At 48.7% G+C, this 25,082-nt stretch overlaps 1 protein-coding gene across 1 annotated transcript in view; it reads left to right on the forward strand.

Moving 5' to 3' along the window:
* The window catches only part of SEPTIN11 (septin 11), a 41,813-nt gene that overhangs the window by 4,269 nt on the left and 12,462 nt on the right, over positions 1 to 25,082 (forward strand). Inside the window, exons 2-5 of the mRNA XM_030946927.1 lie at positions 18,925 to 19,039; positions 21,060 to 21,255; positions 22,253 to 22,439; positions 24,098 to 24,259. Of these exons, the coding sequence (XP_030802787.1) occupies positions 18,925 to 19,039; positions 21,060 to 21,255; positions 22,253 to 22,439; positions 24,098 to 24,259 (660 nt within the window). The remainder of the gene's footprint in view (positions 1 to 18,924; positions 19,040 to 21,059; positions 21,256 to 22,252; positions 22,440 to 24,097; positions 24,260 to 25,082) is intronic.

The following is a 25,082-nucleotide window of genomic DNA, read 5'->3' on the forward strand; positions in this document are numbered from 1 at the left end:
TGAGTCCACTATGCAGTGGGAGTAGGAGATGCCCCTTCTTGGCTGCTCCCTCCAATCTGGATGCATTTCCCCATCCTCTGCACCTTGGTGCCTGGTTTAGACACCTGTGGGCCAGGACTTTGTTGCCAGAACTGTTCTTGTCCACAGCTTGGGCAGGTGTGATGAATGGGAGTGTAGGCAAGGTCCACTTGGTTGTGCAGAATGTGCTGAAGGAAGAGCCACAAGAAGGAAGAACAACTCCCTATGGTTTTCCTTTAGCAAGTCGCAGCCTTTCTAGAAACTTTGTCCCTCTCTGAAGTGCTCTGCTCATCCCATCTAAGTGGTGCTCTGCTGGCACAAGCTGTAGTCCAAAGGCCAATACTGCCTTTCCCTGCTTGTACAGTTATTTTGCTGAGCTCTGTGATTTATGAGTCTTGAGCTATCTTTGGGACTCCTTACTTAAAGACACAGGCTGTGCCCGTGTTTTTGGTGACACAGGATTAGGATCTGGATTTGCAATTAGAGCTCTTGAAGTGTCTGCAAATAGGAAGAAGCTGCATCTTTTCTTGCAGGCTTAAGGTTTTTGTTTTCTGTAGTAGCATCCCACATAAGGTGCTGTCAAAAAGCAGACTGCTGCTGTTTTGGAGAGTTGGTGCTTTCTTCCATCTGAGCTTACAGCTTCTTTAGGTCTTTCTATTGTCAAATTGGATTTTCTGTTTCTGGGGTTATTTTCAGATGGGATCTAGCTGCTGTAAATATGTTATTGAAGTACTGTAATTGTGGGTTATTTCTTTACCAGATCTGCTCATGAATACTTGGCAGAAGCTGATAGAAAAAGGCTTGGTTTAAAAACATGTTGGTTTTGCCACAGTTGCTGCCCCTGCTTTGCCAGCGGCTCTTGAGAGCTGATTCCTGTGCACAGCAGTAGTTCTAATATAAATTGTTCCTGGAAATCTGCATGCCTCTCATGACTTTCATTCAGGAATTACATTAACCTCTCTCACGTGGTGGGTGTGGAAGTGAGGCACTGTTTTGACTCCTTGGCGGGATATTTTTAAATGTTTTTCTGGGCTGTTTGGGGCTGTTGGTGGATCTGAAGGTCTTGTGCCAAGCCTGGGTGTTTCACTGGTGGCTTCGCTGGGTGCAAAGTCAATTACAGCGTCCTGTAAGCAAAAGGCTCAACAGAACTTATTTACCAGACGTGTTGAATGCACCAAGTGTGCAAAGTGCTTTGTGTAAGCACATGAACTTGGCTTGAATTAAGATTCTGGCAGTCTGTGGTGGCAGCTCTGTTTTTCTCTGTAGAGAAAGTGAAAGGCTCAGGATGGGGAGGTGGTTTGTTTGGCGACCCTATGAGCTTGTGGCTCCGCAGGGCAGCACGAAGAGGGGTTCACAGGGAATACAGTAGTGTGACCTGCGGTAGAGGTGGAATTGCAGGGCTGCTTTTAGCCTTCCAGATGGGGTTCCTGCTGTAGCCACAGACAAGCCTTTGTCTTTTGATGCACTCAAATCATCTCCCTTCAGTCCCTGTGCAAACCCTTCTCCTCTGATCTGAGTCAGTCTGGAGCTTTTGGCAGCTTTCAGAAGAATGAACAATGCCAGGCTGATGGTCCTGGCTTAATTTTTCTAGGACAAAATTTGGCAGGCAACAGACTAGCTTGGAAATGAGAAACTTGCCTCCTGGAAAGGTGAAGGTACCAGGTTCTGACTGACACTCATTCCTGGTATCTCCCTGCAGGAACATGGATTTCCCCATATCGCCTTGATGTGTTTAGGAAATGTACAGGGTTGCCAGTAAAGAGATTGTGCATACAGGTAGTTGGATTTTCCTTTTCTTGCTTCATCTGTGAGTCAAGATTTTTTTTCTCTGTTGTCTCCTTTAGTTTTAGTTAGTATGATGACATTTCTTGGGTATCTGGGAAGGAACACAAACAATGTGGCTGATGTTATTTCAAAAGTCTTTGTTGTTGTTTTGTTTGTAGTTTGAGGCGTCAAGGCTGGTATTGTCAGAAAGTGTGGAATTAAATAATTGGGACCAGTACTCATTTATTCTGAGGTTTGCAGAGAAAAGATTAGGTTGTCATACTGTGAGCAGGTATTGCTCCCTGTAAGTGCTGGGAATGATTATCAGGCTTAATGCAGCCATCTGGGACTGAACATATGCACAGTCCTCAAATCTTCATGTCAAGGCCCCAAGAGGAGCAGGGATTTTGTGATATTGTCTGGTGACACATCACACCACTTCATCACCACGTCCATTGGCTGCTGCTTTTTCTTCCTTCAAGTCTGCCTCATGTCTGGGTTGGCCTATGGCAGGCCTTGTTATACCTTTGCATTTTTGGGCAGAGTTCTGAGCCCTGAGGTTTTTTGCCTGAGTGTATGGACACTGGAGGGGAGGGGGGGAAAGTAATCTTTCAAATCTTGTTTCAGCAGTTCAGCTAAAGCTTCCCATAATTCTGGCCAGGTAACTTAACTCCCTGCTACTGTGGTTATCTTAGCAGAAGAAACAACCAGCCAACCATTATGCCTTTGTTAATCTATAGAATCAGAAGATCAAGATTTTTAATTACATTTGAAAAGGGTTTTGTTGTTTTCCTGTATCTTGTATGTAATTTCCAAGCCAAGAGAAATCCCTATTGCTTTTAAATGAATGCTTTTCTACCACAAGCTGTCTTTTATCACAGAAAGTGCCAGCCTAGTCTCATTCTGTTTCATCTGCCTCATTAATATTAAATACATGGCACTTTAATACAGCAGCCAGAGCAAAAGCAGGGAATTTCAGCTAATATCTGACAATGGCAAGCTGAGATTAAAAGATATCAGAGTGCTGTTGCTATATATAAAGGAACTGGCATTTTTCAGAAGCACTTGACCTAATTTATGTCAGTTCTTTTCTCCCCCTGCTCCCTTAAATCTTTGCATCTTTAAGTGAGCCCTTAGATGCTCCTGCCTTTCTTGCAGGCCTGGTTCAGCCTTCTGGGAGAGGGGAGGGTTTGGTGCTTGCCGCACAAGTCCCTGGTGTCCAGTGGAGGCAAAAAGTGGCACCAGATCCGGGAGATCTCCATGTTGGGGAGAGCCTTCATGGAAGAAGTGTGGACTTGGACTGTGGGGCAGCTCTTCAGCAAAGCTGTAGTAGACTCTCCTGATGGTCTGACTTAGAAAGCATCTGGCTGAAAGTAAGAGAATAAGCAACTTTTCAGAGCAGTGCCTCCCCTTCTGGGACGCACAGGTGATGGTCACTGAACAATTGGAACGATTCACGTGTGTTTCTGATGTGTGATTGACTAGGGCTGTCAGGTGACCTTGGGTTGTGTGTTTCCAGGTAGCTGAATATTCACCCAGCTGGAAAGCACTCCTGCTATTCAGCATTTGCAGTTGAGCAGTTATTAATTATTAGAGCAGTAATTAGCAGAGCCACTTAGGATTAGGGTTTGTGTGGCTGACAATGCTGCAAGTGTTTCGGCCTCTGATTTGGTGTGTGGTCTTGGGCAAATGCCTTTGTCTTGGTGTGCCTTTGTTTTCTCCATGTGCAAAGCAGGAGATAATTCCCTTCCTTGTTTAGTGAGGTGCCAAGCTGTGATCAGAGAATTAATAGCACACCGTAGTCACCTCTGCAGACCTCGCCCTGTTGCACCAAATCGAGTGAACTCTCGTGGCACAGAGGCATTTCCAGATTAATGCTTTTAATTAAAACTGCCTTCAAGAAAATAACTATTCAAATAGGGTAATATGCAAGTTGTGTTTTCAAGGAGATGTAGCAATAAGGAGGAAGGGTGTAAAGGTGAGCAGTGTGAGTAACTCTGACCTTGTTTCTCTGGGTTTGCCTGAGTGCAATTGAGGGCAATTTTCACGTAGCGCATTCCTTAGTGATACTTAATTTCTCTGGTGTAGGCCAGAACCATTTAAACAAAAAGCCAGAGGTGTTTTGTTGCTTAAACAAAACATTATTTGAAATTGTGGATTGCCATGTGACTCCTGTCTGTTACTGAACACAACTACATTTCCTCTAGGTTTGGCTTTGCCAGGCATGGAGCTCGGAAAAGCTTTATTTTTTTTCAAGTGGAATATGCTTTACAGCATTTTGATATAACCTGAGAACAGCAGGATTTTCATAGCCTAACCAAGTAACCTGATGATTTCTTGCAGTGGGTTGAGCCAGAAAGCCAGAAGTATAAATGCAGGCTAGCTGTGATACAGTTTATATGCTGTCCTGGTTTCAGTTTGAAGGGAGCTATAAAGTTCACACGGGCTAGAAAATGTTTCTGGCATGAAGTAGGTGGTTGGTCCCTATGTAAAATCCACGCCAGGGAGTCCCAAGGGAAGGATGTGTGGATGTTGTCAGTATCCACACTGTGGTAAATGTATCTTTTTCTGAGCTGTGTGTGCTGAAACATCTTGGCAATTGGAAGCTGCTCAGGGCCGGAGCCTCGTATTCCCGTTTTGGTGCCGTGCCTTGCAGAGGATCGTGACCAAGCGTGTAGGGTTCAGTGGTGCTGGGTGCAAGGAAGGAGGATGGAGATGGCTGGATGTGTGCCATCCTCCTGGGTACTGTGTAAGTAGGAAGGCAGTGCAAGCCTGCTCTTGAGGTTTATGCTCTAATTGGCACCCTCAGGGGCTACTGAGTGACCTCAGGAAATGTGAATTAAGACATCAAGCACCTAAGAAAGGGCTGCTCCAACCTGCTCTGACTCTCCTGGGGTCGGCATGTGCTGCTGGCCAGGCCTGGTGTGTGACATGGGAGCCCTCATGCTGCATGTACAGACTCAGCTCCTTCTCCTGGACGGCTGTGGGAGGAAGAACTGGGCATTAGCCTTCCTCTTTGAAGGCTTTCCGAGTTCCTCAGCAGGTATTTATCTGTCAGACCCCATCTGCTCTGGGATATGAGCAACCCAGGCAGGGCTGCTTGTGGCTTCGTGCATCACCTCCTGCTTTGAGCAACGTGGAGGTGGAGGCTGCAATCTTAATAAAGGATATGCAGCAGCAGATCCCTCGCTTTGGTATCTCATTAAATAACTGGAGCCAAGGGCAGAAACGTGCACTGCACATGGGAATTGTGCCCCAGTTTTGGCTTAGGCAGGTCTGCAGCACTTGGAGTTACAGAGCATGTCAGAGCAAGGAGCTTCTTCATGTGAACTAATCTTCCCTAGACCTCTGCAGGAAATGCTTGCTTGGAGCAGCCTTCATTTGCCTTGGGGTGTGTTTGTCTTCCTGAATCCTTAGGTTTGGCTCCATAAATGTGCAGCAGGATTTACCTGCTCTGTCAGGTCTTTAGAGCTGGGCTGCTGCAGGAGCTGAGGCCAGCACAGCAGAGCCTGCTCATCTGTCACAGTCCTTCTCAGCTGCTGTGTGCCGGCACAGGGCTTGGCTAGGCCCAACAGCCAAGGGCTTTGCTGGTGGAGGGATGCCTCACTGCCTGTCCTGGTGCGTGCTTCCAGGGAAAGAGAGGAGTTGAGGGGGAAAAAAGGGATGAGAAATCTGAGTACCGTGAGCACAAAAAGCTACAGCATAAAGTAATTGTGGGAGGTGCAAGCTAATGGCAAATCCTCTTGCTTATTGTTGTTATTCAGAGAAACAGCCTTGCAAAATGTTCTTTTCCAGAAGCTTGTCCTTGAGCTATGGATTTCAACCAAGAGCAGTGCAATATGTATCATCTGCACTCATAAGGTTGCAAGAGTTTGGGTTGTGTTTAGCTTGACTGTTCTGGAGAAATCCAAGCAGCTGAACTCTCCAGAAGCATAGTACTCCAGGGAATTCTGTCTGTTTGCTTTTGGGGTGTAAGGGAGAAGAACACTGCAAGTGTGAGGTTCATTTAACACTGCTCTGTTACAAGCAGTGGCATGGGTTGCTAAAGCACAAACCTTGACAGGTGGGCAGAAATTAAAATTAAGTCTGAACCCAACTGCTTCTGCTTTCCCTTCGAGGTGCAAACATGACTGGGGTGGACAGTCGAAGCAGAATGTGGAGGCCAGCATTAATTAATCTGTGGGGGTGGGTGCTGGCTCCAGTTTAACCTTCTAGCAGCTCCCACAGCTAATGGACGTTGCAGGAGCTTGCATACGGAATAATTTATGAATTTGGAAGGACATGATTCCAGAGAATGTGGGTGAATGCCAGTGGTTTGCAAACCTCTGCCAATGGTCTTGTGAGCGGCGGGCTGCTGTGGGAAAAATAACATTGGATTAGCACATGGTAATGTTTGCAAGTGTCCCACTTAGCTCCTAAAGCCTGGCCCTTGTGCAGAGCTGTGCTCTAGGCAGGACGCTCCAAAGTACCAGAAATGCATTAAATCTGAGTCTGCTGCATGCACCAAGCGAGAAGTAGGGAGCAGCACAGGGAGATGGTTTTGTCTGCAGACTTTTCCCAAGCAGCCTTAGCAGCATCTTTGTTGTTTGGGACGACAATGTCCTCCTGCTAGGTAATTGGGCTGTCTGGGCAGGTGCAAGGTTACTTGACCTTGCAGCTCCAGGGCAGCTGGGTCCCTCTCCAGGCCTGTCCCCTGGCTTGGGAGCTGATGTTGCGTGCCTTCCCTTGGCACCAGGCTCCAGAGGCGGATGTGAGCCCAGCAGCACTCCAGGCCTCTTTCCAGCTTTGCAGGCTCCTGCTTTTAATTAAACTGTCGCGACACTGGGATGGCCCGAGGATGACTGAGATACCCGAAGCCAAAGGTCCGGCTCACAAAGGTGTTTGGGAGCCTTGGAATGCGGATGGGAAGCCTTGGACAGTGCACAGGGAAGGATCCATGCCTGACTCCCACCAGCTGTGGTTTATTTGCTCTCTGCTCATCCATCCACTCTGTGGCAGGGCTGAAAACATCTCTGAGTTCTGGCTTTAATATCAGAGTGTATCCTCACAGCTGAGGGGAACCTTAAACAATAGCTATGCCTTGGCAAACCTTCACTCTGCACAAGTTGATGTGCACCACTTACCTGTGAGGATCTTGGTGGATTTGAGATAATTACAGATGGCTCCAAGGAGATTTGCTGTGCTTGATCTGTGTTATATGGCATTTCTTTGCGTTTTATGCCTCTAGGCTCAGTCCCATGATAGAGCAGTGCTTGCCTCTGAGCAGCTGCCTGCCTGCTGGATAACTTGGTCCCCTTGTGGAGCTTATTCCTTTGCCAGCCACGAAAACATCTTCTCTCACACTTCCTGGCCAAGTGCTCCTTCTGCTGTGTGTGTAAAGGACTGCTTGCTGCCTCTCTTGTTACAAATGCCCATTGTTCCAGTGGACAGGTTGAAATGCAGCATAATCCTCAAATGTTCTGCAGATTTGACACATACCAGGAGCTCTCTGAGCATGCAGCTCTGCCAGACACTGTTGGGATGAAGAACCTGGCAAGAAGTAGCAGCTAGGGCAAGTCTGGCTCTGGAACTGAAGTGGGGGGAATGCACCAAACACAGAGTTGATAGTAGGTTTTGGATCATGTCCTTGGAATTGTGTGTAAGTCCAAAGAGAATTTTATTGTTAGAGGATTTGTTTCATTAGCATCTGGAATGTAGCCACTAACGCAGGTTTGTGTGTAGAAAGATGGTTAGTACTTTCCTTTAGGAATTGTTGTTTTCTGCATGTAGATGTTCAAACAATAGTTAGGGTTAATAAAACTTAGCAACAGCCAAAAGGAAAATATTTTTCTCTTGCTTATTGCCTTGTGCTGTACATTTAGACACTGTTCTCATTGTTGGGGTTTTTTGTTGGTTTTTTTTTTTTTTTTGGGCTATGTGTGTCCCTTTTTCTAGGGCAGAAAGGAAAAGCTAAGCTTATGGAAACTACCAGTTGGATGAATGTTCAGGGGCTGGAAGCATCTGAACCTGCTGGCATGAGGGGACTTGGGGGTGTCACTGGAGCCTCCAAAGCCCTTGCAGTGAGGGAGGAAGGAGGACAAGGGTGCCTGTACAGGCTTGTGCTTTAGTAATAGCCATTGGTGAAGGGGGATGTGGGGAGGTTTTTCCATATGCAGCAGCTTGTGCCAGTTTTGCATCTGCCTTTATTTGCATTATTAGGATTACAGTAATAAATCTGCTCTAAACCTGTTTGAAATCCCTGATGCTGTGACACTGCTGTTTGCCAGCAGTGTGCACGCTGCCCCTTGCCAGCATCCAGCCCTGGGGTGGAAGCCGTGCTCACACAGCTCAGGAGGTGCTGCATCCACCCAGCTGTGGCCTCGCTGCCTTTACAATAAAATCCCGCCTGCACCAACGACATTTTTAATTTTCTTCCCCAGGAATTGCTGCCCCAGTTATAGATGTGTTTGGAAAAGAGGACCCTGGAAAAGAACCTTGTCACATAAACCTGATGTGGGGTGTTATTGCTCGTAACTGGGGGGAAGGTTCTTCCCCACTGTGTGGAGTTCCCAGGCTCATCTCCTGTGGAAAAACCCTTTTCTTGTAGGGGGATGGTGCTGCCTGAGCTGCCTTTGGAGGCCACCATGGGCTTTGGATTTCCTTGCTGCTGTTTGCAGGGGAGGCTTGGGGATGTGTTCTGGAAAGGACAGAGATGGTCAGCTGCTGGAAGGAGTTGGGCTGTGCTGCGTCGGACAGAGACCTTGGTGGCCTGTGCTGGGGACTTGTTCTGTCACGTCCTTCACACTGGGTTACTTTGTCACCAGCAGCTGGAATGCAAGGAAAGCTTTAGCTCTTTTGGGGGGTGGGCAGGAGCAAGATAAACTCCAGAACATAGGCATGGGGCAGCACGGGACTCCTGATACTTCTGGGACTTGGTTTAAATCTCTGGAATGAAAGGTTTATCTCTGCTCCAGCTCAAAAACTGGAGCTGTCAAGCTAATCGTTGGATTCCTTGTGAGTAGAGAGTTAATCCTTTCTTCTGGTGCTGTAAATGTTTGTTTAGCTATGCATTTATGGAGTTCAGACACTTTGGAGTGTATGTTGGGCAACTGCTGGTGTCCTGTCCGGGGACTCTTTATGGCTTGGAGCATCACCAGGATTGTAGTGGCCATGACACCTCTTTGTGGTCCTGCCCCTTAGCAAGTGATGGATATGGAGAGGGCTGTGGGAACATTCCTGGCTGTGAGCTGCATGTGAGAAATGTGTTTTGTCCTGCAGTGTCTGTTGACTCCAGAAACGTGAAGCTTCTGTAGCAGTTATCAATGCAGCAAAACACAAGGAGGATAAAAAACCTGATGTAGGGTGGCCTTCTAGTCCCATCTCCTAACAATCCCAGTGTTATGGCTGTGCTGCAGGCCTAGATCAGATGTCCTTTTCTCTGGAGAAACTCTGGCCAGGGAAGTTTTTTGGAAAGACAAAACATGGTCTTTCAAGGTAACCACAAAAATTTGGAGGTAGTGCGGTGGAGGGCAGGAAGTAATTCAGTTGAAATATAGAATTGCTCCTATTCATAAAAATTTTAGTGTTGGCTTTCCCTGTTTAGGGCAGGAAAACCAGGACTTGCTGAAGGCAAGAGGGGAACTTTATTGCTTTGAGGTAGTTGAGCGCTCCAAGTCTATGGACCAGTATTTCCAAAACTGTGGGCCAAATAATTGAGTAAACCTTCACCTTTTCCTCCACGTGCAGATTCAGTCTAACTTAATTCCCCTTTCCTTCTTGCTGAAGATGAAAAACTGTGTGCTAAGGCAAACAGTATTTGTGATTTTCAATATTTATTGATTGCTGACCTTTTCTTATTCACGTTGAAGGATTTCTGTGGCGCCTTGGAAGAGCTCTGTGTGCCATGAGGGACTCTGTGTTCTGTTTCCCGTTTCAAAGCAGATGTGAGGGCTGTGACTCAACACTCAGCATATTAGGCTGTGCCATGAATTCATTCAAAGCTGGTTCTTTTGCTTTGTTGTGTTCTGGTTACTTGGTCAGTATCACACTCGACTGTGCCTGTTGCTAGTGAGGATAATAACGCTGGGCTTGGCTAAACACAAGATGTTTTCTCTGGTCTTTTGCTTAACAACCTTAGTGCAATATATGCACATACATGTTGCATATGAATTTAAGAAGAGCTGGTCTGAGCCAACTCTTTTCAATCCAGTTGGTGCTGCATTGACACTTGCTTGGTAATGCTGGACCAGTAAAGTTTCCCTGGGGAATTCCTCTGTCTATCTAGCACTTTTTTGGGCTCTACAAGCCTTGGTAGGGATTTGTCAAGGAACTGGGTGATGATTAGTTTGATGCTAGGACCAGTTTATACTTGCTGCTGTGGTACTTGGGCATGGGATAAGCCTTGTGTGTATGCACATCTGTGTTACCTCAGGATTTAAGTATGGGGACGGCTACTGTGATAGGTCTGAGCTCTTTAGTCTGGAATGAGAAGCAGTGGTAAATAAATGATCTGAAGCTGTGTGCATTGGTAGGCACAGCTCCGGCGCCCTGCCTGGGAGCTGTGTCTGTGCAGACACTGGCAGTGTGTCCATGTGCCAGGCAGCCACAGTGTCCCCCACCTGCCCCTGAGCCGGCCAGCAGGGCACAGTATTAACATGGATCCTGCTTCTGAGTCCCAGGGATCATTCATTATCCAGAGCACGATCTGGGGCACCTTCCAGTCCTGCAGCTTGTTGAATGGGAGCTGACAAAACGTGCCCTTGATGTGTGGCTGCAGCTTTTCAGGAAGGAGCACATGGGGTTAAGGAACTGCGAGGCAGCCCTGCTGGGCTGTGCCTTTGCCACCTCAAGGAAAGCTGCTGCTTTTTGTGTCCCAGGGGCCCTTAATGTGAGTCAGGTATTGGAACAGTGCTGCCTTGTTACAGCCTTGTAAGCAAGCCCTTTGGGCTGCTTTCCTTTCTCAAAATCCTTCCCCTGCTCTGGTTGTGCTCACAAGCCTAACTGGACTGGAGTTGGTGGAAGGTTGGAGGAAAACCTGGCAATGGGGTCAGATGCTCTGTTGCCAGATTTGTTTTAATTCTGCCTTTTTGTGCCTGGGGGCAGTGTCCCAGAGAGCTCCCTCCTCTCTGTGGGTGTAACTGGGATCTTGCCGAGTTCATGTATCGCCCTTCCCTCTGTGGCGGGTCCCATGTTGGGCTGTGCCTCCAGCTTTGAGCAAAGTATAGATCCAATGACTTAATGGCCCGTGGTGCAGCTGTTTCAAGGCTATTTTAAGAGCATGACAGTGAAATACAGAAGGAAATGGCTGTTGGGTTTTCCCTCTCTGCTGCCTTGCTGGACTCTATCTGTGGTGGTGTGGCACTGTGCAGCCAGAAGGGCTGGAAAAGGGCAAAAAACTGGAAGAGAGAGAAGTGTTTCTAATGGCCATATAGCAATGTGCCTTCCTGCTGTCTCCCAGCTGGCTTCTGTCCTTCTGATGGGAGTTGTTTTTAACTCTTAAGGTGGAAAGTTCTCAAGTCTAGCAAAAACTGGGCCTTCTCTGGTCATGGCTGGTGTCAGCTGGCCTGGAGTCACAGCCTGACTCGTGTGTCATGTCACTGTGCAGTGTTTCAGGGCTCACATGAAGGAGCCTGCAGCTCTCTGTGCTGTGCCTGGCTGAGGGAACGGTGGGGATGCTCCCAGGGGTAGGTTTGCCCTTCCCTACGTGTGCACTGCAGCGGGCTGCGGGCAGCACCGCAACTGAAGCGGGAGGAGAGCAGTGGGTCAGCACCGGCAGCTGGCAGGACCAGCAGCTCCCATTTTATTCCCTCAGCCCTGCACAGGCGGGCGGAGAGGGAATGTTGCACGTCGTCCTCCTGTCAGGAGAGAGATTGGCCAGAGAAGCACAGAGCATCTGGTTCTCATTGGGCTCTGCCTTTGGATGGTCTTCATTCTTGTTTGTCACATTATGTCTTTTTTTTTTTCCCCCCTTCCTTCCTCTCTGCTTTTTTCTTTTTTTTTCCCTTCAGTGAGTTTACAAGCCTTGCTGGAATGCACATATGGTCCTTATCATCCACAAAGTCCAGCTTTTTTTCTTTTGCTGGTTAGCAGTTTGTGACATCAGGGGCTGTTAGAAGCATTAGTCACTTTGCCTCCAAATAGAAAGGTCCGTGGTTTTTGGAAACCTATGGAGGAAAATGTCTTTTATGTCAGTCCTTGGCATACATGGAACTGTGAGTGCTCTGAGCTTGTGCTGACCTTTAGCCAAACATTTTGCCTGAAGACAAATGCTCGTTCCCACTCTCTGCTGCCCCTCCTGAGTGGTCAGATTTTGCTGACTTCCCTCTTTCCAGAAGAATGCAACTGTATCCTTTTCCCTCCATGCTCCTGCCGAGTTCCAGCCGCTTGCCAATGTAAGCAGCTCCCCTCGCTTCCCCGCCGGCGTGCCCGGAGGCGCGGGGCTGCATGGGCCGCGGGAAGCGTGTCCTTGCCGTGTGACAGGGGTAGCTCTCGCAGCTATGAGCGCTGCAAACCAGGACATTTGGTGCTGCGTGTTCGGGACGTGGGCCCTGTGCTTCCCACCCTCTGTGGCATCCGTGCTGGGCGAGCTTGGGGCTGCTTGGGCTGGGGCACGCTGGCTCTGTGTGTGTGGGCTGCACCTAAGCAGGGACCGGCTTGTGGTGCCTGCTCGTTGTCCCCTCTGCCATCCTGCCCCTCGTTCGGGGGGCCAGCCCTGGAGAGAGCGTTGCTCCCGTGTGTTACTGCCTGTGCCTGTGGAATTGTGTCCAGCATCACCAGAGTCTCTGGGGGCATCTGCTCAGGGGAACCCCTTACTTGGTCTCAGTGATAGCCTCCTCTGGCTGGAGGTTCTGCAGTTCCATGAGATTTTATCTGTAGAGCATTATTTTCTGCAAGGGGCACAGCATGAGTCCCACACCTCCTCTTCCCCATCTGCTGCTGCCCAGTGCTCTGTTGGTCAAGTTGCTTCCAGCCTTCCTTCCACAAAATAACCTTTTCTGCCATCCTGATTCTTGGGGATTAAAAGCAAAATCAGGGAGAGCCTTTTTGTATTCCCTGTGACCTCCCTGTTTAATGAGCAAGGGAGCCAAGTGTGGCATAGCTCTGCTGACAGCATTCCCTGTTCCTGGGAGCAGAGACCTGGCTCCTTGCTGTTGTGGCTGATGTTGCTGGAGGGCTGGGGCAGGGGCCTGGTGAGGAGCTGTGTCTCTGGGCAGCTGCAGCTGGTGCCAGCTTTTATTCAGGAAGATCAAGATGGTTTCCTGCAGTCCATCCCTCAGGGACAAGAGCTGCAGCAGTGAGTCACTGGTGGCTTGGTGGCAGGCAGGGAGACACAGATCTTCATGGCTTGACTGACACATTAATGTACAGAATGAGAGCATGCCTTCCACAGGGGTCTACTCTCCCCGTTGAGAGAAAAGGGGGGGGGAAAGAAAGCAAGGGGGAAGAAAAACAACCAAGGACCTCCCAGACTTGAGTAGCTTGTGCAGATATTTGCCCGAGCCTGCAGCCAGCCAGCAGCAGCAGCGTGGAGCCAGGAACTCCCCCTCCTCTGCTGGTGACACTGATGGTTATCTTACCCTGAAACAACAGCCAAGAAGTCCTTCCTCTCTTTCTGAACTGATTAACTGATTGATAGCTATCAGCCCTTTTCTTCTGGCATCCTAGGAGGGGAAGGGAGTTGCTCTTGCTTCCCATGTTCTCCCCGTGCTATTCATAAATCCATTTGTCCAACAGTTAAGGGTTTGGCCATCCCTTAACTCTGTGTAAGGAAGGGGAGTGGAGTTAGGGTGCTGTTGGGAGGAACAGGGAGCTTGGCTCTGGCTTAGGCACTGGGAATACTTGGTACCCTCCTGGCAGGGACATCAGCTCTTGGATTTAACTCTGGGAGGGGTATAGATCTTTCTCCTCCTGACTACTCCTTGCTTCTGTGCTCCTGCTCTTGCCTGAGCTTTTTTATCTGAGCAGACTAAACTATCCCTGAGGTCCCTGGCTTTGGATGCAGCATCTAAGATGATTTGACCTAGTAATGAGTCAAAAATGTTGCTGGTCTGAGCTGCTGACAACAATAGAAGCTTTTGGAATTTCTTAAAGGTGCCTCCTAAGTTGTGTGGCCTCAAATAACTAAACATTTGCTTCATATTTGGTGTTGAGCTCAATATTTTACATACCAGCCTTGTTCCCCTCTTGAATTTGAGGCTGTTTTTTGTTTTCTTTAACTCTTGGGAGGCCGTGTGAAGCTGACCCCCAGCCGCCAGCAGCAGTGGGCCGGGAGGGGCCCAAGGGAAATGTTTTGCCAGCAGCCTTAAAGCAAAAGGGGCTCAGCCAGGAGCTTGCTTGGACTGGGGAATAGCCACCATCATGGTTGAATCCTGAGCAAGGGGAGCAGACTGAGACAATAAATGTCCTTGTGGAACTCTCCTCTTGGCCTTTTGGGACTGGGGCTTTTTTCCTGCCTAGGAAGGGAGCAACTTTGCTTTGTTTCCAATCAGCTCCCAGACACTTTTGGAAGCATAAGGACTCAGCTCTGCTTTGTGCTGCCTCTGGAGAAGTGACATGGGACCCATCTTTACCTCCAGCTCCCCGTCCACACACAGATGTGCTGTTCCTGACTCCAGGGAGGAGAAAAACTTCATTCCTGCTGGCCCTGCCAAGCTGTTGTGGCTTGGGAGGAATGAGCTGACTCTCCTTGCACGTGCCTCATCAGCTGAATTGTTTTATAGGGCTTCTCTGATTCCTGTCCAGCCGAACCCACTGTTTGCCACAGACCATCCATTACAGCATTGCCTGACCTGTGAAACCATTGCCACCAGGATTTATGTGTTAAGGAAAGTTAAAAGAGCCTTGAGAGGGTTCTGAGACTGCAAACCCATTCTTGTCTTTTGCAAGGCTTTTTTACACCCTTAAAATGAAGAGCAGTGGGATGTGAGTGCCTGACAATCAATCTTTTTATATAACGTGATGGTAGGTAGTATTTGCTGTGCCTCTGGGGGCCTGTCTCTGCTCAACTTACCCCTTCCCTTCCCCTGCTGTAGTTAAAACCAGCAGCTGTGATAACAGCAGCTCAAAGATCATTGTTGATCCAAGAAATATCGACTGTGGGATGCCTTGTAGGGCTTTCTGCAAAGAGAAGTCAAGTGATCAGCGTCTTTGCCCAAGAAACAAGCATTTATTGGTTCATGTCACTCCCTAGTTTTTGTAGGGGTTAGCACATAGCTCTCTGGCTGTTCAGAATCCTTTCCTGCTCATGGATGGTATGGGAAGAGGGAGGGAAACAGTGCCCTGTAATGCAGGGTTCAGTACAGGAGACGTGACTGCCTTGAGGAAGAGTGTAAAAATACACACTGCTTTTGGGATGTCTTCAGCTCTCCAACGTGTGAGAACATCCAGACACCCAAGTCTAGCAGCACATCTGGTGCAAGCTGGCTGGTCTCTGCAGGAGTCTGTAGAGCTGCAGTTTCACCCATGCTCATCTTGTCCATGGATCCTGAAGCTGAGAGCAAGGGAGCAGAACAGCTGTGGGTTTGATAATGACCCATGGAGCAAATTACCAGCTTTGTATGAGGACCTGAAAGCCGCAGAAGTTTAAGTAGTGTAATAATAAAATTATCACTGGGTGAAAGGGTGGATTTTGGGGTTTTTTGTAATGGGAGTTTTTGGGGACAAGATGGAAGGACTTGGGCGTGTCCAGCCTTTCTTCTCTTTCTGCTGTGATGCTGGCACTTTGGGATTGGTTTAGAATAGAAGTTCACTGTCTAACATAGGTGATAAGTATTGGAAAGTGATTGTAAGCATGTTATAAATAGTTTGTAGTATAAAAAGAGATAACACCGCCCCAAGGGCGGTCAGAGTGCCACTGGCTGTCCTGCTGAGGGGACCTCAGCTGGACAGGAGAAAAATTTTATAGATGAGACATAATAAACAACTCTGAGACCGAAAACTGAACAACTCCGGTTTGTTCTTCGAACGCGTGGGCCGAAACAGAGACTTTTCACGTATCTCAGGGCTGCAATAACCGGCAAACTCCTGAGAGGTGCACACAGGGCTCTGGGGTGGAGCAGGAGCCGTGTCAGCCTTCAACTGCTCTTCAGCCCGAGGTGCCCAGTTCCCAGAGGGGTGACTCAGCTGGGATCAAACCCAGCCCACTGACTGTGCTCAGGAGCTTGTCATGGCAGTTCACAGCTGGAGAGGCAGGGCCATCTGACTGAGCATCCCCTTGTTGTTACAACACTTCTGCTCTGCCAGACCGAAAGCGTGAATCGCTTGCCTGCTCTGCTGCTGATACCCTGAGCAATCAGGCTTGTTGCTCTCCAGCAGAGGCTTCCTCTCCTTGTGGATGAAGCTATATCCCCTTGAAGGGGTGAAAGCAGGAGCAGAGGCCTGGCTGCAGTGGGAAGTGGTTATGCAGCATGTGCACCTCTTTCCTCTGGGGAGAAGCAGCCTGCAGCTCCCCCAAAAATGTGTCAGCTTTCCAAGGGCATCTGCCTGCTGCAGAACTCGTTCTGTTTGTGTGTGGAGGAGATATCTAGAAATGTAGTTCCTTTGGCTCTCCTGCCTCCTCCAGAATGTGTATCTGTGGGCCTTGTGCAGAACTGCAGCTATTTTCTGTGCCTGCTTTGCTCAGGGAGATGCACTGCATCCTGGGAACACTGAGGGAGGTGAGTGCTGGGGTTTGTGTTTCATCTCTGCCTGTGCCTCCGGCCTCAGATCTTTTCACCAGTGTTTTGATGTTTTGAGCAGATATCAGGCTACTCCTGTCTCCTGTTGTGCAGCACAGCCTGTGAAAAATACTTGGCATTGCAAAGTGCAGAGTTAGTTTTTGTTTATTCCATTGTTGATGTTTGCCACTTTCAGAGGGAAAAAAAAAAGCAAGGGGAGGGGAATAAACCAGAGAAGGTCTGCAGCAAAAATAACTGACACAGATGCAAGAGATGAGTCTAACTCCTGTTCCTGCTGAGCAACTGATGATGAGGCAGTAGTTGCTTTCCCAAAATATATCAGGGAAAGAGATACTGGTGCTGTGCTGAGGGATGTCCAACACCCACCGCTTTCTGTGAAGCCTGTGAGTCATGGGCACTTTTTGCTTTTGGGATCTGCTCCGAGCTCCCTTCACTTGATCATAAACCCAAGCCCACCATTTTTTCTAGAAATACTAATGTTACAAATATTTAATTTAAGCCATTCATGTAATACATCAATCCCAAGACCTTTTCCAGGGAAATTTCTGTTGGGGGTGAATGAGGTGATGGTCTTTCTGGGTGGTTATTCTTTACCCAGCCTGAGTGAAGGAGATAGCATCTCTTAATCACCTTAAGCTTCTGTGGTGTGGTGCTGGTGAGTAGCTCCCAGCTTACAGAGGGATGGAGGGTGAGCAGGCTGGTAAATTGGCATTTAGCTGTGGACAAGCCTGGTTTAGATGCTGAGAGAAGGCTCAGGTGTCTAGCACAGGTGCCAGGCTCTGTATGCCAGCATGGCAGAAAGGATCCTTTTGCCCAGACTCCTGGCACAGACTGAGGCATTTTCACTTGGAGATGTCGCTTTTCTCAGGGAGTTTTGGTATTTCTTTAGGTCTGAGTTTCTTTTCATAGGCACTCAACCCAAATGTAAGTCATTTCTCCCTGCAATTGGTGCCTGGTCCATTGTGTTCTGAGGAGGGAAGTGGAGCAGAGAGTGGGAAGTCCTCCTCTACTTTTGATTCTTAACAACCAAAGAGTTGTCTATGTCTGGTCCAAAACCCACTTTGTGGAAAGAAGCTGGAGCTTGCCAGCATCTTTAAACCAGGCTGAGGCTGCCCACGACTGTAATTTATTGTGGCCTTGGGGAGTGACTCCATTGGAAGGGTTTGGGTTTGGAGAAAGGTGCCAAATTAAGGACAACTAACTTTAGGAGAAAAATGCTGTGAAATAACAGCAGAACTGCTCCAGGTCTACCAAGTTGGTGGGTTTTTTTTTGCTTGCTTCTTTTACTGGGGACCTTGGCATAACCGTGACTTGCCAGGGAAGGAGGTAACTGGGCCGGGTTGCTTTTCCAAGCCTCTCTGTGGATTGCCATACAGCTGCTGTGGGAAGGACCCAAACACAAACTGGGGGTTGTGTCAAACCTCCCTTCTGTAAGGTTTGTGCTGCTCCCTTGCCCTCCACAGAGCAGCTTTGGGGTGTTGGATGTTGTCAGCTCAAGCCCTGAGGAGGAGAGCGGGTCATGAGGGGTGACTGGCACCTCTGGGCTGCCTGGCCTGGCTTCTTTTCCTGCTGAGGACGTGCACAGGCAGCACCAGGGGCTCTGCAGGTCACACAGGAAACACTGGGAACGGTGCCCTGCTTCCTCACCTCGTGTCAGATCAGGTTATTTGTAAACCAAGGCATGGCAGAGCAGCATGCTCATTTTATTCCCATCCTGTCAAAGCCTGGAAAAGCTGGAAAGAGTTTTAGCTGGCTCTGGTGGCACAGTTGCTATCTGAGCTGTGTCCTGCTGTGGGCATGCTGAAGGGTTGGAGGAAAAGGCCAAGAATGTTGGCATTTCCCTTGTAGTCCTGGGAGGACAGAGCACGTGTGAGAGCTGCTCCTTCCCTTTGGCACACTGAGCCAAGCAAAGCACCACCTTGGCTCTCAGCTCGCCTACCCAGGTGTCTGTCAGGAACAGCTTTTGGAGCTGCAAGCAGGGTCATATCACAACCTGTGTCACTCCTCAGTGTGCTTCTTGAGGGAGCCAGCCTCACTGGGAAGTTTGGGGAGTTTCCCATGCTGCTGGGGAAGTTCTGAAGTGGAAGGTTGGCTGGTTTCTGCTGTGTAGCTGTGCAGTGGACATGAAGGAGGCAGCTTCACCTGCTTCACCAGCTGAATAGGAACTGGTCAGCTCACAGCTCTGTGTTCCATTCTCTTTTCCAGGTGTCTGCCAAAATAATCTTAGGGTAAAGAATCATGGTTTATTGGTGACAAGCACGGAGAACCAGTGTGGTGGTGTTTGGTTTGGGGATGTTTAAGTTCCTGAGCCCCACAGCAGAGACGGATAGAAGGAAAAGGAGCGTGTGTTTGGGAGGGACACCCAAGACACAGATCCTGTGTCCCAAAAGTCTCTATGTCCTTAATGCAGTTCTGACAGGACCTGTTCCCTGCCAGGGGTGTTGAAACCCTGCTGAATGGTTTTCTGCTTTTCTCCTGGCTCTTACAGAACGATGACCTCAGGAACCTGTCCCTGTCCGGCCACGTGGGCTTCGACAGCCTCCCAGACCAGCTGGTCAACAAGTCAACGTCACAGGGCTTCTGCTTCAACATCCTGTGTGTGGGTAGGTCACCTGCTGGGCCCTCAGGGGCCACAGCCCCACACTCACACCTTCTCCCCCTGCCCAGGGCAAGGCTGAGCCCCTGCAGGCTATGCTTGTCTTTCCAGAGCTGCTCCATAATGAAATGGAGTGTTCCTCTTTCCCCTTTCTCTGCCCTGTCCCCTGAGTCAGAGCATGGCAAGTGCTAGCTGTTAAAATCTATCCCTCTGATCATCCAGTGGTTCTGCTTTCCCCAAAGGCTGCCTGTAAGGAAACTGAACTTGAGAACTAAATGTATTTTTAAAAGGATACTAACTTAAATCTGCTTTTCTCTGGATTGGGTGTGGAGGCTGTTTCTCACCAAATTGCATTCCTTCCCTTCCAGGGTTTGCCTGTATCCTTACATTCTTAGTTTCTCCACTTGGAAACGATGCCATTTTTAGTCTCTAAATGATGTACTGGAGAACAAAGCTTGTCACCTGTCCTCTGCTGTATTTGATGTGGAAGTTGGTTTAATAGCCTGAGTTACTTCTCCCAAATTGTTCAGAGGGTGAAATACAAGGAGGCAGCATCTTCTCTTGGCTGTGGGGATGTAGCTGCTGTCTTGGTACGCTGTGGCTGCTCCACAGCTGGAAATCCATTGCTCAGCCCCAGGGAGCTGTGAGCCAGGCCAGCTTTGGCTTGTCAGTGAACCCAGAATCTGGTTCTGTAAAAAGACAAAACTGCTGGGTTTTTCTCTTAGCTTGGCAGTGCAGGCTGCAAACATCATCTTTCCATTCATTGTTCATTCAAGCCTCCAAGAGGGGAGTATTGTCCCTTCTAATTAGTTACATTAATTAGCTGGAAAAACCCCACAACCCTCTGACTGTGATTTTTCTACAGCAAATTGAGAATTTCTGTGAGCTGCCTGAAAAGAAATCTAGCAAACTTGACTCCTCTCTGTAGCTCTGTGTGTGAAAGGAGGAGATAAGAGAGTAGTTGCACTTGTGCACACTCGAGCTCCCAGCCCTCACGTGACTCTCATAGCAGCATGAAACCATTTCAATCCAGCAGGGAACAGCCTGATTAGCAGGCAGCTCTTTGATCAAAATGGCATAAATTAATTGCCTTTCTCTCTTGAAGTAAATATGCCTTTCTTAGCGTGACTTAATATGTCTCCATTAGCAATTTGATCCACCTCTTTTTTTCCTTGTGAAATGTGCCCATCCACCGATTTTCACCCCATATTAACGTTCCACACAAACTGCTGCAGTTGGCCAAGGAACAGAAATCTCAGCCTTGAAAAAAAATTACTGTTTAAAATTGTGATTTGAGAGAGGACACAAATTCAGTGTTGTAATGTGAGACTTCTAATTGGGATGTGAAGTGCTGCAGAGCCTATCTGGCATAGAACACAGCAGTTCACATCAGGAGCTCCCTAAAATTCGCAGCTTCAGCCACAGGCAGTCTGTACCATCAGTTTAGGATTTGGCTTTCTGTGTGAGTTGCCTCAGCCCACCCCTGCTCACAGCATGGGTAGCAATAGCTGCTTGAGAGTGTAATTGCTAAATAAACAGTTTTGACTGAAAAATGGGATTTAGGCTAATGCTTTCATCCATGTTACTAATTGCACTGGGGATTAGTGAAACTGTAATAGTTTTAAAAGTTGGTATTTAACCAGTGTGCCTTTTTCTTTAAGAACTCTGGATATATTTCTCTGTCTCAGATTTTTATTGTCTTAAGTTGCACTATGGGTATTGGATGATCTTCTTGAGACAACAAAACTGCCTGAAAAAAGCTGAAACAAAATGAGGGAATCAAGTGTTGAGAGAATTGGCAACTTGCTACCATTAAGAAAGTTCCTGGGTCAGTCCTGGGGCAGTGGTAAAGATGGGGACTGTCTCTGAAGACATCTGTTCCCGCAGGGATTATCTTGCTTAGCAATGTGCATGTAGCCTAATTCCACTGCTGCCCAAGTGGCATAACTCCTTAACCTGGGGAACGGGCCAGAGAAAGAGGCGAGGGAGGCCCTGTCCTGACCCTTCTGTCACTTCTGTGTGCTCAGGTGAAACTGGCATTGGCAAGTCGACGCTGATGGACACGCTGTTCAACACCAAGTTCGAGAGCGAGCCCGCCACGCACAACGAGCCCGGCGTCAGGTTGAAAGCGCGCAGTTACGAGCTCCAGGAGAGCAACGTGCGCCTCAAGCTGACCATCGTGGACACCGTGGGGTTTGGTGATCAGATCAACAAGGATGACAGGTAATCTGAGCTCTGCTGGGACACAAATCCCCCTGGTGGTGCCCTCTGAGGTGGGCAGCAGGTTCTGGGGGTGTTTCCCAGTCCCAGATGCTGCTCCTGCCTAACCCTGCGGACAGAAGGGTGGGCAGCAGGGCTTAGGGAGAGCTTTTGTTCTCCTTCTGTGTCCTGGCACATACGGCTGTGGTGGGTGTGATTTGCTCTGTCCTCCAGTTTGAGGCTTCCCAGTCCTCCTTTGCTCTGCTTTTTTATGGGGTTTTCTCTAACATTTCTCCCAGTGTGAGGCCTTACTGCTTTCTTTGTGCATGTCTCTGAGGTTTTTGGTGTCTCATGGTCAGAGACAGAATTTCCATAAGCCAGGAAACCAGAGAGGCAGTCATTTTTCAAACCCACCTAGTGATGTCCATGAAGGTGCCCTTGGTGAAGGGGGAACACATGAAACAATTTTCTTTCCAGAAGCACAAACAGTTAATTTGAATAAGGACATGTTACGCTGCATGAGCTGCCTTTTCTCCAACAAAATGGTCCCACCAATGTCCATGAATGATGCAGTTGTCTTCTGAGCTTTGCTCATAGGCTTTAGTTCCTGACAAGTCCCTCTTATCTTGTGACTCTCCCTTCCCTCTTTTAAGATGATGAAATTTTGGACAAGCTACGGGGTAGGTCATGTATTCATGTTTAAGTTTTTTTTGTTAGATGATTTTCAGTGAGATTGGCAGAGCAGCAGCTCAGACTTGAATTGGTCTGCCAGAGACATTGTTCTTCAGGTTAGCAGTCTTGTGTGGTTTCCATGCACCTGAAATTGAGGGCTGTCATATCTGTTGTGCTTTGCCTGTGCACCAAGTGGAAACATACCCTTGTGAAGGAGGGACTGTAGGTTGGTGGGGAGTATCCTAAAGCGGTGCTTGTCCTGTGCCATACAGAGCTCCTGAGTGTCCATCAGTGGCCTGTGTGGTCCCAGCTCTAATTCCCTGCTTTTCTCTGTGCCTTCTCTCCCCAGCTACAAGCCCATAGTGGAATACATCGACGCCCAGTTCGAAGCCTACCTGCAGGAAGAGCTGAAGATCAAGCGGTCGCTGTTCAACTACCACGACACGCGGATCCACGCCTGCCTCTACTTCATCGCTCCCACCGGACACTCGCTCAAATCCCTGGACCTGGTCACCATGAAGAAGCTCGACAGTAAGGTACTGGCTGCCTGGGTCACCACGGCCCTGTAGTGCTTTCATTATCTTGCCATCTGCTCGAGAAAATCATGTCTGGGTTTAGTAGCGGAGAACTGCAGACAAAAAGTGTGAGAGGTGTACCTGGGGCAAACTGCTACAATGGGTCATTATTCTGCTTCACATGCTGCACAGATTTATTCAGAGTTTGGACTCCTGCTCTTTTCCAGCTCTACCTTGGGTGGGGAGCTTGGCCATGTGCTCCCCAGCTCATTTTTAAAGTCAATAAAGACAGTTGAGGTTGTCTTTCTAGTTAGTTAAAACCAAATGGAGGTGCTGTGTCTGCTTGCTCTGACCTCATCCAGCTAGACAAAAACAGTGATTTGATCTGCTATTGCAAATGTAGTGGTGTTCTAGCTGTAAAGTCATAAACAAGAATCTGAATAAATATGTTAGTTGGCATCTGCTCTTCCAGGTACCCTCATGGGCTTGGTTTGAACCATGGTTCAAAAGAGATTGTCCCTCTTCTAGGAAAAATAACTGAGGTACAAATGTAGAGCCTGAGTAGCTAAACTGAGCCTTCTCTGTGCTCCCTTCCATCATGATTAAGCAATTTAAATCAGTCTACTGTGCACCTCATTGGATCCTGATTCTGCAGGACATCAATGATGACAGTGGTTCTTTATTTCCTAGAGGCCAATCAATTGGGTTTTATGTGGTGAGGAGAAAGTTCCTTGCCTTCTTCAACTGAAAATAAGGTTATGGAGATTTATCCCAAATGAGCTAATTGACATTCCTGGACTATCTTTTGGCCAAGGGGGATTTAATAGCTCCAAACAGAATTAAGTGATGTAATAGAAGAGGATTTTTAAGTACTGTAGTTAAGATCCCTCCATATAGGTCGATATTACTGTTATCCTCAGTACAGTTTCTGTCTACTGTTGCAGGGAAAAGCAAACCTGCAAGATCAAAAGCAGAAACTGTCCCTCTGAAGGCAGGAGACAGGGAAAGAAGGCAGGGTCTTTATCCTTGCCAACAGCCTGCCTAGGGGAGAGAGGCAGTAACTCATCTTTCATCTCAGAGCTGTGCAGGGAGGAGTGATCCGTGGTCCTGCAGTGCAGCAGTGTCCAGGGGCACATGAGGGCACACAGGTGGGGGAAGTGTGCCTGTGTTACTGCCAGCCCCTGTCCTGTGTGTCCCAGGGGTGGATAGGCACCATCTGCTTCCACCTCCTGTGGGGTGACAGCAGCTCTGCTGCCCCTCCGGTGTCCCTGGTGACATTCCCCAAGTGGGGGTCTGTGACAGGCTGTTGTCTGAGCGTGGCTCCAGCTGAAATCCAGCCAGCTGCAGTACCAGGGGATGTGCAGAGATGGTCATTTCCTTTCTCTTTTTTTTTTTTGGAGCAGCTCATAATAATCTATGACAGCATTTCCTGTCCGGCCAATTCAGATGAGGAGGGGAGTATGACAGGACAGGAAATAGCATGTTGCCAAATTACATTTGACTTCTTTCTTAGGCCTCACTGCTGCCTGGAAATCCTGCCTGAGGTGGTGCTGCTGGCAGCAGCAGCCCCAGGGAAGTTCATCTGCTGGGGGTGCTGGCTGGTGGCACTTAAGGACTGTCACTGTGTGTCCTGCTCTGTCCTCTCCCAGAGATACAACCTGTGCTGTCCTGTCTTGCAGGTGAACATCATCCCCATCATTGCCAAGGCTGACACCATCGCAAAGAACGAGTTGCACAAGTTCAAGAGCAAAATCATGAGCGAGCTGGTCAGCAATGGCGTCCAGATCTACCAGTTCCCCACTGATGAGGAGACAGTGGCCGAGATCAATGCCACCATGAGTGTATGTTATCTGGGCGGCTGCCTGCCCTTGCCTTGCCTGGCCCTGTCCTTGATGGCCCTGCTGGGTCTTGCTTGGCTTCAAAACTGCAATTTAAGCATGGACATCAGCCTGGCCAGAAAGCTTTTGGGGGCTGGCAGTACCTGGTCTGATATGTTTTCTTGTGTCACAAACACTTCTCCCCCGTTGCAGTTCTCACATCCTTCCCCTGTTGCAGTATTCCCGTCTCAGGAAAGGAAGAGGATGGGAGGCAGGGCCTCAGTGTGGTCAGGGCAGAGAGCTGAGGTTTGGCTTTCCTGTCCCAAACGACCACTGGCTGGTTCGTGGGGGTGATTCATTCACTGCCGCCTTTGTTTCGGTTTCCGCTGGGAGCGGGGCACGGCACTGATGTTCCAGCACTCCACAGCCCATCAGTGGCTCTGGCTGTTACCTCCTCCCCTGCCTCCGGACACCGGGTGGGAGGGCACTAAGGGCTAGCTAGACTGGACCCAACATTTTAGTGGGGGTTACCAAGGGTAGCAGCTCTTTGGCAAGGGCCTGACTCAGGGTGCAAAGGGAAGAATCTGAGCTCAGGGTTGCTGGCAGTGAGGTGTTGATTGGCCGCAAGAGGATGTGCCAGTCTTAAAGCACGTGCACTCAGATTAAGCTGTTTCTTTGCTACTTGAAGGCTGCTGTGTGTTTTGCTGCTCAAGGGCTGGTAGATGGGCAATTATCTCATCCAGCTGAATGTTAGACCCTCTCCAAAGCTCCCTATTGCCCCTCTTGCTGTTTGAACGGGGAGAAGCTGGCACAGAGACGGCATATGGCTCTACCAGTGTGCATTGTG

The sequence above is a fragment of the Camarhynchus parvulus genome, chromosome 4, assembly GCF_901933205.1.
Source record: "Camarhynchus parvulus chromosome 4, STF_HiC, whole genome shotgun sequence".
Lineage (NCBI taxonomy): Eukaryota > Metazoa > Chordata > Aves > Passeriformes > Thraupidae > Camarhynchus > Camarhynchus parvulus.